Here is a 13,153-nt window from a genome sequence, read left to right as displayed (position 1 = left end):
AGTGGCATGCCTCCAAAGAAAACTTCCGGAGTCCCAAAATCGGCCAATGTTAAGCAAACTGGCAGCTCTGCATAGGCCTAGATGCATTGTTCATGACCCCATAAAGAGCAGCCACAGCAAGCAGATCGTGTACTAGTACCTATTGGTAAATCTGCTACAAAACGAGTCTAGCTTTACCATTCACAAATAAACTTGCCACTGTACAAAAGAAAAAAACCTACCAATCTCATTAAAATCCGATGTAGATGTCGGTTTATCGTTCATTTATTATTTTATCTCGGTATTTTTGGTTGAATTGACTTTCGTAATACATGTTTACGTTTTCATCTTAGAGGAGTCGGCCACCAAGACGAAAACGTAAACATATATATCATGAAGGTCAATTGAATCAAAAATACTGAAGTAAAATAATAATGAACTATTAGCCGACATGTACATCGGATTTTAATCAGATTGCAAAACTACATACATTCTCTGCACTGTGACAAACGAAGTTCAGTGGTGTTGTTATGGCGTCGTACTCGACTTCACCTCTCACTGTCGACAAGAGGAATGGCAATGATAACAAAGTCAACACATATTCAGCTTCTGGGGCTGATCTATACCTTCAGTTTGTTTCCACTCCACAGCATAGTTTATATTCCCATTTTAAGAACTTATGGTTGAACATTCCAATACACCGGTACCGCAACAATCCCACCTCCTGTGCATTATACCCCTTGCTTTAGACCAGTTGATTCTGACACAGTCACTGACACACGTGCGTATATGTTGTCAACTGGTCAAAACCTTGGGGTCTACTATTACCTGGGTGGTTTATTGCTTAAATAACCGTCCATGACTTTTATTTTATAGTTGCATTTTGTTTATACCAACCCTGCCAAAATAGAGGGACTTGCATAGAAAGCAAGAGTGGATTCAAGTGTTTATGTCGAGAAGGGACAATAGGGAGAGACTGCTCATCGTTTGGTAAGATTTTCTGTATTGATTTATAATGTTATTCTTCATTGAATGCAAAAGAAAATAACAATGTAATAAAATGTTCGTATGGGTCTGGTCAGGCCTTTGATAATACATACAACCAAAGAATTAAATTTATGAATATTTCTGGAAATATACATGTGAATGATTTTCTAAAATCTCAAAGGTACATTTTAAGGCTGCCATGAATCATTGCTATATTTTAAATTTCTCATTGCTATAAAATAGAGATAGAGTTTTAATTGCAGAGTACATTGTTGAGGCTTAATTGGACATAGTTATCAGACAAAAACCCTGGACTAGAATGTAGTTATTAACCAAAACTACCTTTACATACCTACAGACTATCCATGGGTGTATGGCAGACTTGGAGGCTATGGAAGTGGTTTCGTTACAGACCCACCGGAAAACATAGGTACCTTTCTTCATCCGTTTATGTGTTTGATATATTGTATATCAATCTAGTAAACATGAGTGAGATTTTACGTGTGTGTGTGTGTGTGTGTGTGTGTGTGTGTGAAAATGCCCACAAATGTTGATTGGGGAATGTCAGACGGTGTTGTGGATATTAAAGTGTACATTTTGTACATTTAGCGATAGAAGTGATATCACGATCATCAGCATATTGTACACGTAGATGAATAAGTTACCTGAGGCCTTTGACAGATGGAGAGACGAGACACATATAGTTCGTATATGACAAAGTATTAATTGCAATTCACCCCCCCCCCCGCCGCCACCACCACCACTTCATAACCATATTAAGTGTATGAACATGAACATTGAAAAGAAATGGGGATATAATTCCCCCTTTTCGAACTTCATTAGTTCGAAAAGGGGGACTCTTATTCCCATTTCTTTTCAAGACATGGAAAGAGAATTTGACCATCGAGTACGTACATAACCTTTGAAAGTAGCCGAACAGTATAGGTCGGCACTGATCTTTCAATCAATTTCTTTAAGAGAGTCCAGTGCCATGATCTTTCTTAAAACCAAATTGATAGTCAGATGTATATAAGTTATGTTCACATCATTCTATAAAGTAAAACGTATTCAAGAACCTTTGAAAACATGCTAGTTAGAGCAATGGGTAATTGTTCTTGTTCGAGAGATCCGAAGTTTTATCTTTTAACTATATATATATATATATATATATATATATATATATATATATATATATATATATATATATATATATATATATATATATATATATATATATATATATACACACACACACACACTGGTTATATGAATATTTACAATTGACATTTCAGATCACTGCTCCCCAAATCCATGTAAAAACGGTGGCACATGTTCAAATAGAGAAGATGGTTTCAAATGTTCATGCGAGATTGGTTTTGCATACGATGATTGTTCATTGGGTATGTAATGTGTAAATATTTAGTATCAGATAAACGAAATGTCATCCTGCTAAAACTCCAAAACTGAAAGCAAAGTCATAGAACATAATGAATAAGAAAGGAAGCATTGCCCAAAATACTGCGACCACTTTAAGACCTAATTTCATATGTGTATCCTTGTCATTGTATGTAGTTGATCACTGTATGAGTAACCAATGCGGAGATGGAGAATGTGTCGTACACCATACTGGATACCTATGTCGCTGTTTACCACAGCGGAATTGTGGAGAAGGTAAGATACGTTCCCTTAAATCATTGTACAGCTCCCAGTATGAATTTAGAGATGGATGGGTGGATGGATAGATGGAACATTGCTATATTATACATTCGATGTAATCTTCACATCTGATTTCAAATACTATCGGACTAAAAAAGAAATGCAAGATGTTCGTTTTTAAACTGAGTTGATAGGTGTTAAACTTGGGCAAGCACTATGTAATGCATGTACCTGGCTGAGATCTTGGTCATGGGTTTCAAGGTCGGATATCAAACTCAAGTTGGTTTCTTAAAATCGCAGAAACTGTATTAGTAATGAAGTGTAGAGTAAATGTTTGTGTTCGAGCCCTTGTATTTGGATCACTATTCATCTCCTCTTTTATTCCATACATTGTTACAAACAATGTGCTATTAATGGTACTTTTTCTTTTTCTTTTTTTAAATTTTAGAATATGTCGTTATCACAAAAGCTCCTAAAAACTTGTTAACATTAGTTGGATTGGAATTTGAGTTGAACTGTCACGGAAATAAGCCATCTGCTGTTGAATGGTACAAGGATGGAAACCATGTGTTTTCTACAGATGCATACAAAGAAAATAGACTCTTTATCAGTGGAAGATACGAACTATTAGTGATCAATGCAAAGGAGGTAGATGGAGGAACATATACTTGTGTGTTAAAACATGGTATATACGCCACTGAAGAAGACGCAAGGGTAAACGTTATCCAAGAAAACATTCCGACCAGTAAGTTCTTAAGTGTTTCAAATCTAATGTTACAGTATGGATGACTGTATGTATGTATGTATGTATGTATGTATGTATGTATGTATGTATGTATGTATGTGTGTGTGTGTGTGTGTGTATGTATGTATGTATGTATGTATGTATGTATGTATGTATACTATGTATGTATGTATGTATGTATGTGTGTATGTATGTATGTATGTATGTATGTATGTATGTATGTATATGTATGTATGTATGTATGTATGTATGTAAGTATGTATGTATGTATGTATGTATGTATGTATGTATATTACAAATGTAATTACATGTTCGTGTCGTATAATTGCAAGAACAACATGTATAACTTGCTGTAACTCACGTATGTTTATATCTTCTAAGCAACGTGTGGAATAAAGACCATTGGTTCAAGAGTCTACGGTGGAAGAGAATCAACTGAGGGAAATTGGCCGTGGATGGCAATGTTGTTAGAAAATGATAATTTAATCTGTGGAGGAGTACTTCTCAATCAAAGATGGGTGCTTACTGCTCGTTTGTGCGTGGAAAAGTATGTTTACGTAAGGAATAACCTTCGAATACTTCTAGGAAAACATCACATGGACGGGGAGAATTTTTCTGAGAAATCGTATACAGCGGATTATATCATCAAATACAAAGGCGTGGAGAGGAACGCGTCTGACTCAGATGTTGCACTCCTTCGATTAAATAGTAGGGTTGTCTACACTGATTACATACGTCCGGGTAGGTAACAAAGACATGGATATATAATTTGAGATAAACTTTCCAGAGTACTGTGTTTGTATCTTCTGCATCAGTGACTTAGCCTACCGAGTTTGCTACAGGTCAAACTCTTCATGAGATGTGAAGAAATCAATGGCAAGATTTTCGACAAATGATCACCAACGCTTAATTAGAATAATGTCATGCTACAATTTATGCGTCAACATCAATGACGGTATTGTTTGTGTTGTTGCTTTTTTTATACCGAAAGTAAATTGGCACCACATGCAGTGTTGTAGCCAGAGGGGTTTTTTGGGTCATTTGACACAAATGTTTTGGACCTGACCCACAATCTTGGAAGTGATGGGTCATAATTGACCCACACTAAAATTGTTTGCAAACATGTTTAGCAACATGACCACGCCTCCAGCAACAGCCAAATGATCACATACTAGTATATTTCATAGATAACAACAGGGTTGATACTAGCAACTGCATAGATCATTCAGCAAATATCTAGCATGGATCAACATGTGGGTAAATATTTTCAAAAAGTGTATAGCTGTGCTACAACGCCATTGTCTTGTTTTTTTAAATAATGTCCCAAAAGTATTTATGATGACCCAAAAAAAGAAAGTCTCGGGACACTATGTCCCACTCTTTCCAAAGGCTGGCTGCAACACTGCACATAATGACATTCTTAGTTTTTGTCTTTTACAGTTTGCTTACCTTCAGTGAAAGTAGCGTCCAGAATGTTACAAGCACCGAAATTAGGTTGGATTACTGGTTGGGGGAAAGTTGAAGGCTTGCAAAACCCTTCTTTGTTGCACGAGGTAAGGCATCTAGGTATACCTGAATTTGTCTGATGTTTTGAATACCACACCTGGTCCAATAGATTATCCTGCTTATAAAGATAGATCGTTTAGGTGTGTTCCTACCTCCATGGATACATATAGTTGAAGTGAAACCGTAGCTTAGGCTAGGGTGTTAGTAACATAGTTTAGGGGTGTTAAAACATCAATTTAAAGTTGGATTATGTGATGTGGGTTAAATAGCCTCTGTTCTACCAATGAAGCATTTTCTTCCTTTTATGTATAAGGCTAAACTTCAGATATATGACGAAAGGACATGCCAACGGCATCATAGGAAGATTCTAACGAGTGAAATGTTCTGTGCTGGTTCTCCTCTTGGTGAAGCTGGGAAAGAAGCTTGTAATGGCGACAGCGGTGGACCATTCGTACAAGAGGTTTCACTTTATATTTTACATTTTCAAAGTAGCGAATATTATTTTATCCTGACTCTACTAAACATCGTGCTGTAATTAATTCGGGGAAATAGTATTATACCAACAGCACTTTGGCATTGATAGAAGCAACATGAATGTATTTAATTGTCTCTAATATATTTACTCATTGTCTTGAATATAACCTCTCTCTCACAGTCTCACCCATGTTGTATAATTGTATGTGTCTTTTGTTGTTTGTCTCTTGCTCGATAACGTGCCTGTCTGTCTGTCTGTCTGTCCACCCATCCATCCATCCTTGTGTGTGTGTGTGTGTGTGTGTGTGAGTGTGTTGTACAGCAAAACCTCCAAAAAGGACAACCTATTTCTGTTGACTTTCAGAGTGACGGACAGTGGTATCTACTAGGCCTAATAAGTTGGCGAAATGATTGTGGTAGCTTACATAAACCTGGAATATATACAGTGATTCATAAATTCTATGATTGGATTGACCAGCATACACATATCAAGGATGAAGCTGGTAAGATAATTTCACGAAGCATTACCTGTCGACAATTATGTTTTGCTCACTCATTGCAATTTGGAATGAAAATACACATTTATTCCATTTGGTGGTGAGATTTGATTAATCCCATTGACATATTGAGCAGATGTGTTCTCCTCTTTCTTCAACATTGTATAATTGCCTCTACCCCTTATTTCTTCCTTAATTAACCAAATTATACACCGGACTGTAAATCCAGTCTGTGAATAAAATAAACACAGCTTACAAAACTTTCCTTGAATAAATCACTGTATACTGCACTGCCACTGTTTCTTTTATTCAGATTATTGTTTTTCTAATCCGTGCAAGAATGGAGGAACGTGTATTAGGGTACCTCATGGGTTTCATTGCCTCTGTGCGGAAGGATGGGACTCGAGTGATTGTTCCAAAGGTAAAGTACTTATAGTTGAACTGGTATCTCCAAAAAAAATGACCCACTGAAACAATACTGCCATAACTAGAATGGGGGTACTACATAGCGACACCGGTATTGCGTCGTGTCATTTAAAAACTGTAGGGTGAATACACATAATTTGAAGGTTCAGACACTGATTTCATGAAATAATGAATCAATAGATGATGCAATGTGATGACATCGTGACTGGCAGTATATGGTTTACCTCATTATCTCTAGAGAAAATCAAGATAAATGATGGACCCAAAAACTCCACAACTGCAGCTGGCTCGACCATCTATTTGGTTTGTGATGCAGATCGACCGTCTGGCCATCAATGGTTCAAGGATGGCAGAATTATTGAGGAAACTAATGCGTACCGTACAGGACGGTGGTTGCCTGCAAGTGGTCATCAAAATTTGATATTTGTGTTGTCATTTGCCGAAGAATCAGACAGTGGACAATATACCTGTAGAGTAATAGATCGTGATAGTTCAAGCTATGCTGAATCAAGTGCTTGGGTTCACGTGAATCCAAATAATGCCACTACAGGTAGAAAGCTTTGCTTTTGAATATGTATGTACACTCATTGTCATAAATGCTTAGCATTCGGGTGTTTGGGAGACACACAATCCTTGTTAACATTCGCGACATACACAATCCTGGTCATAAGAGCTTAGCATTTGCCGTTTTGTGCAACAATTTACTCTAGAACAGGACACACCAAAAGATGCATCAGGTAGAGGTGACGAAACTAACAGTCCATGCGAAACCACACGAACTTACATCTGTATCGACTGTGGTTGACGCAACCCTTGATGTCTTCTATTTTAGAGTAAATTGTTGCAGAAAACACCCAAATGCTAAGCTCTTATGACCATTGAGAATTGAGGCGTTCAAAACACACTGAATCCTGGTCATAAGAGCTTAGCATTTGGGGATTTTCTGCAACAATTTACTCTAAAACAGAACGCATCAAAGGGCCGTCAACATAGATTGACAGTCTTCACGATGGGTGTTTTTGGTGACCAACACCCCTGTATAATTCTGACTCTGTGACGCCCCGGCAGTGTCATGGCAGCACCCATGCTTGTTAGCGAAATTTCATATGTACCCTTTTTCCAGAAATATCTCAATGATATCCCCCTTTTTTAGTGAATCTGGGAGAAAATCACTGCAAAAAACCCCTTCTTTCCAAAATCCAGTAGATTTTACCTTCAAGGACATCTAACATACACTGCACCACAGACAACCTTCTTACTTGTCTGTGACTGCACACACAGTCCTAGCTGGATTATAGGACCTTTCTCCCCAGGCCTCCATCGAGGAAGTTTCTTCTGAGAGAGAGAGAGAGAGAGAGAGAGAGAGAGAGAGAGAGAGAGAGAGAGAGAGAGAGAGAGAGAGAGAGAGAGAGAGAGAGAGAGAGAGAGAGAGAGAGAGAGAGAGAGTAGAAGAGGGGCATCCTACCCACATTTTCGGAGGGTAACCTGAAAAAGTACCCCCTTTTTACAATTCCACGGACCTAGATGACCGACGAGATGCGAAACATCCATTGGACCACGACCAAGAAAACAGGTGGTATATTGTGATATTGCGATTCTGAAGAGTCACTATCACTGTCGTCCTGCTTGCTGATGGTGCAGTGCATGCGTTTTGCTTACTCTTTATGCAAGCAGGACTTCTGTCACGGCAGAGTACCATCTAATTTGGATGAAGAATCTTTGAAGTTTGAGCGTATCATACACCACTTTTTAAAATTTGATGTAGACACTGGACGTATGTACTGTACGAAAAGACACATCAAGAGAGGGGTTCAAAGGGAGACACGAGAAACAGACCGACACTTGAATCAGAAGATCGATTTGTCGTCTTCAGCCACGGTACCAAAAAACACTGTCGCGTCTAGACGTCTACTGACTGCTCGAGCGCTCTCTTCCTCGTTGAAAGCGACATCTTCTGATGTTCATAAATGCTTAGCATTTGAGAGTTTGTAATATGTCAACAATTTACTCTGTTCAACAGACCAGAAATTTGTGTGTCTTAGACACCACACGAAATTGTAACAGTGTGTAAAGTAGGATGCTACGAAGAAGTCACCTAGTTCCGACTAACGCATCTTTGGATGTGTTCTGTTTTAGAGTAAATTGTAGCATAAAACGTCAAATGCTAATCTCTTATGACCATGATTCAGTGTGGCTCAAACAAGGATTCTTTGTGTCTCAAACACCCAAATTCTAAGCTTTTATGCCAAAGTGTATGTATGTATGTATGTATGTATGTATGTATGTATGTATGTATGTATGTTTATGTATGTATGTATGTATGTATGTATGTATGTGTGTGTGTGTGTGTGTATGTATGTATGTATGTATGTATGTATGTGTGTGTGTATGTGTATGTATGTATGTATGTATGTATGTATGTATGTATGTATGATGTATGTATCTCTGACTCTCTTTGTGTAGTAATCCTACTTGCAACAATTAATCATGTACCTATGTTAAAAACACAAATGTGTGTTGCCAACTGATTATATACAGCATATGTCGTAACAAAGTTTCGGGGTTTATACGCACTCTTCATCATCTCACCTGTTTGTTCACAGACATATGTGCCATCCCCCATCCTCGACGAAGAATATATGGTGGTCAAAGTTCAACGAAAGGGAAATGGCCCTGGATGGCACTCATAAGGCCTCAAGCACAAACACACAGTAAAACATTTTGTGGAGGTGCCTTACTGAATGAGTTTTGGGTTGTAACAGCAGCACATTGCCTAACAATCTCGAAAGCTACGGCTGACTCTATCAAAATCTACCTTGGAAAACACCATTTCAGTCAAATAGACCAGGGGCAAAAAGAGTTTAACGTCGAAAAAATTGTGATTAACCCCAAATACAATGCATTGGAGTACAATGCAGATATTGCACTGCTAAAACTTCAAAATGGTACAAACTATACAAACTTCATTTCTCCAAGTAAGTTTAGTTTTTCTTATAAACGAGTCAAATACAAATACAGTATAATTCTGCCAAACTAATGAAAGTCTGTCAAACACAATTATCATGCATACATACATACATACATACATACATACATACATACATACATACATACATACATACACACACACATATACACATACACACATACATACATACATACATACATACATACATACATACATACATACATACATACACACACACATCATAGGTGGTTTAATACATCGAAGAAGTGCACACTCTTTTGTCAATGGCGTGACAATCTTACTGTATTTTTTGTTTCAATAGTTCCGATTCCATCAACTGATAATGGAAGTGACTTGGAGACACTTCAACCAGGAAGCTGTAGCTGGGTGATTGGTTGGGGGGAAACTAGTACTGAAACATTCTCAGAGACGCTGCAAGAGGTAACTACTGTGCGAGACTACAAATAATATTTTACAACAGCAATTTGATAATTAAAATCACCTGAAAAGAAAACGCAAATGACAGTGTTCACTTGCAAGAGATCAAACCCTTTTGCACAGGACAAATAGTTTTTCAAATTACTTTATGATGTAATTTCTTGTCAGAAAATTGACACTCGCATGTCGCCATACACAATTTATTATTACTGAAATCATCCAGTTAAGTTTGACATTATTGAATTACAATCCTGACTTTTAATCATAATAATTCAGTCATGATGAGTATGTGAGCTGCATACATACTAAGTATGGTTGAAATATTTTGTTACATGTGTTTAGCCATCAATGAATTCTCAAGACACCATATACTTTTTGGAAGATCTTGAGGGTTGGTTGGTTCTTGTTTAACAATAGTGACAGTAAGCCACAGCCTGCACAGGTGATTCAAAATACTCAAATTTACTATTGCTATTTTGGTAGACGACACGTTCGTGAAACATATTCTGGTTTTAAAACTTTAAATGCTGTGATGTCATCGAGAATGATTTAACATTCAGGGTACAACGAGCGTGGTCACCAGGTGACTATAGAAACTCAACAACATTATGAACAAATGCATCGATGATGGTTGTAATAGACATCAGTAAACAGAAAACTACTCTCTACATGTCTTATAACCGAACCTTTTTATCCACACTACCTGACTATCGTCTGTGTCTGTGTGTAATACAAAATGTATTTCATTTGACGTTTTCAGATATGTCCTCATATTTTTTAAATGGGCAAAATAAATGTAAACGGCTAGACTTGATATACATAAATAGTTGTAATTTCGGCTTTGTATTTATTAATCGCCAACGTATTCAACAGATGAATGGCATCTCCAAAAATTGAAAAAACCATTACATAATTTTCAATAACATAACATCAGCTTTATACTCAAACTCTTGTGCATTTACATTATTTTGCTTCATATCAAAAGAGTATATCTGTGTTTACTCCATTCATTCTCATAATAATGCTACTACAACTTAATCATCCTCCAGGTAAGCCTACAGCTTTTCGACGATACCGAATGTGCAAAACGCCACAGTCACAGTATTACAAAGAATATGCTATGTGCCTTTCCTCCAAACGGACAGAAGGGAAAGGATGCATGTAAAGGTGATAGTGGTGGACCATTGATGGCAATTGTAAGTATAATATGATGAACGTCAACTTTTTTCTAGTGCAGGCTTGCACATGCATGCACGCACGCACGCACGCACACACACATACACACATACATACATGTACAAATGTACATATATGCATACATACATACACATACATACATTGTACATACATACATACATACATACATACATACATACATACATACATACAAACATACATATATAACATACATACATACATACATACATACATACATACATACATACATACATACATACAAACATACATATATAACATACATACATACATACATACATACATACATACATACATACATACATACATACATACATACAAACATACATATATAACATACATACATACATACATACATACATACATACATACATACATACATACATACATCCATCCATCCATCCATCCATCCATCCATCCATCCATACATACATACATACATACATACATACATACATACATACATACATACATACATATTGTTTTACTTGAAAGAATTGTTTGATTACATATTTGCATTGCACAGTTACTGTTACCAATATATTCGAATAATGTTTTGGTATTTTAACAATATCACAAAACATTTGAAAACACCAGCATTTATAGTCTTTGTTTCTACAAACTAAGGTTGAAGACCAATGGACGTTGATTGGCTTAGTGAGCTGGGGAATCGGCTGTGCAGATCCAAATCTACCTGGAGTATATACCAATGTGTTAAGATTTAAAGAATGGATCGAACGAACTATAAGCTGAAACGATGAGAAAGCTCTGCGATAGTTGTGAAAATGGTATCATCATTTCAATAGCTTTTAACTGTTAGAAATGCCACTGTCGTATTGTGGGTGTGATCGCGTAATGTACAGCTGTAAGCTCTTATAAGAAATAGCGATAGTCTTCTATGCTCCAATTATATGGAAAGGGAAGAAAGGCAAAATTCTTCCCAAAAACCTATGGAAAAAGTCTGTGAATACGTACGTCACGCTATAGAGTCGTGATCATAATAAACAAGGTACTATCATAGCGTGAACAAAATTGACAAGTTTTTCATCTAAATTGCTCGGCTTTTCAACTTATATTGCATTAGTTTATATTATATTTTAGGCTTTCAATAAAGAATTTGGATTCTTTATATCTTTGATGTTTGTACATCTTTTCATTGGGTGGGAAAACATTTTGAACAACAACAACATATTGCTTGGCAGCAATGAAAACCTAGTATTGGCAATATAAAACTGGTGTTAGAGAATTAATTTCAGTGCAGAACTTCCGAATATTTAAAGTGTCAACATCAAAACGGGCACTGCTAGTTTGACAACTTAGTGCCTGAGATGCAATACATATGACTGTGTACATGATTATTTCTCTTAGTCTTAAAGTAATTATTTCTTGATTTTCTGGTGTTCGTCATCTATTTGGTAATTCTACCAATCCTACAAATCCTCCCATTTACCCTGTACATACCGTTGTAGTTTTTAACACCACATTGGTGATGGAGTTTATCATGTTGTGCTAGATGTTTATAATATGTTGGTGTATAATTAATTGCTCAAAATAAGAGATGACGATTGCCATGTCAACATAAAGTCAGAAAATTATCACTTATACAAGTCAGCATAATGATTGGAAATGTTTTAGAAGATTAAATAAAATGTGTATGTCTTCATATGACAGACTTGAGGCAATAGCTATTATACCATGAACGAGCCAAGTTGAACAAGAAATGTGGAATATATACTCTGGTCGTCCTATAAAGTAACGACAATGTATGTCTAAAGGTGGGTGTATTTTATGCAGTCAAAACAAGTCTCCATAGAGTACACTCCCTCCCTTCTCCTAAATACTTTCTCTGCGACCAATTCCTAAAATGAATGTGTGACCTGGAAGGTTACGGTCACATATATAAGATACTAGCAGAAAGGTTATATCAGTTCAAATATTATAGGGTATAATTGTACCGGTAGTTGTCCTTGGCTATTTGACTACTGACCAAATGGTCGAATTGTCGAATGATTCATGTGTAAGTGTCTCGTTCTGTATCATCTTTGCACAGGATCTGAAAGACATCTTTATACTGAAAATGTATATATTATAACCATATCGATGCGAAATTGCTATTTTTCTTCAAATTTCTTTTATTTTTGTCATTTAAATTGGTCTACTTCCTGGAGTGGCACGCCCCTTCAATTTTTAACAAGTCTTTTCATCGAGATTGCTTCGATAGCATTGTGATTTGAATCCCAAGATTCATGCACCTCCCCTTTG

At 36.6% G+C, this 13,153-nt stretch overlaps 1 protein-coding gene across 1 annotated transcript; it reads left to right on the top strand.

Moving 5' to 3' along the window:
• Positions 1-2,319: 2,319 nt before the first annotated feature.
• On the top strand, positions 2,320-11,932 carry LOC144438028 (transmembrane protease serine 9-like). Its single transcript, XM_078127060.1, has 13 exons — positions 2,320-2,366; positions 2,539-2,637; positions 3,071-3,367; positions 3,749-3,898; positions 4,808-4,920; positions 5,187-5,333; positions 5,712-5,850; positions 6,158-6,265; positions 6,509-6,820; positions 8,874-8,999; positions 9,561-9,679; positions 10,726-10,872; positions 11,519-11,932. The coding sequence occupies exons 2-13, from the start codon at positions 2,550-2,552 to the stop codon at positions 11,642-11,644; spliced, it is 1,872 nt and encodes a 623-aa protein (XP_077983186.1). The 5' UTR covers positions 2,320-2,366; positions 2,539-2,549; the 3' UTR covers positions 11,645-11,932.
• Positions 11,933-13,153: the final 1,221 nt, after the last annotated feature.

This window comes from Glandiceps talaboti, chromosome 7, assembly GCF_964340395.1.
Source record: "Glandiceps talaboti chromosome 7, keGlaTala1.1, whole genome shotgun sequence".
In the NCBI taxonomy this organism is placed as follows: domain Eukaryota; kingdom Metazoa; phylum Hemichordata; class Enteropneusta; family Spengelidae; genus Glandiceps; species Glandiceps talaboti.
Note: the sequence above shows the minus strand (reverse complement) of the source record. Positions and strands in the feature narration are given on the sequence as shown.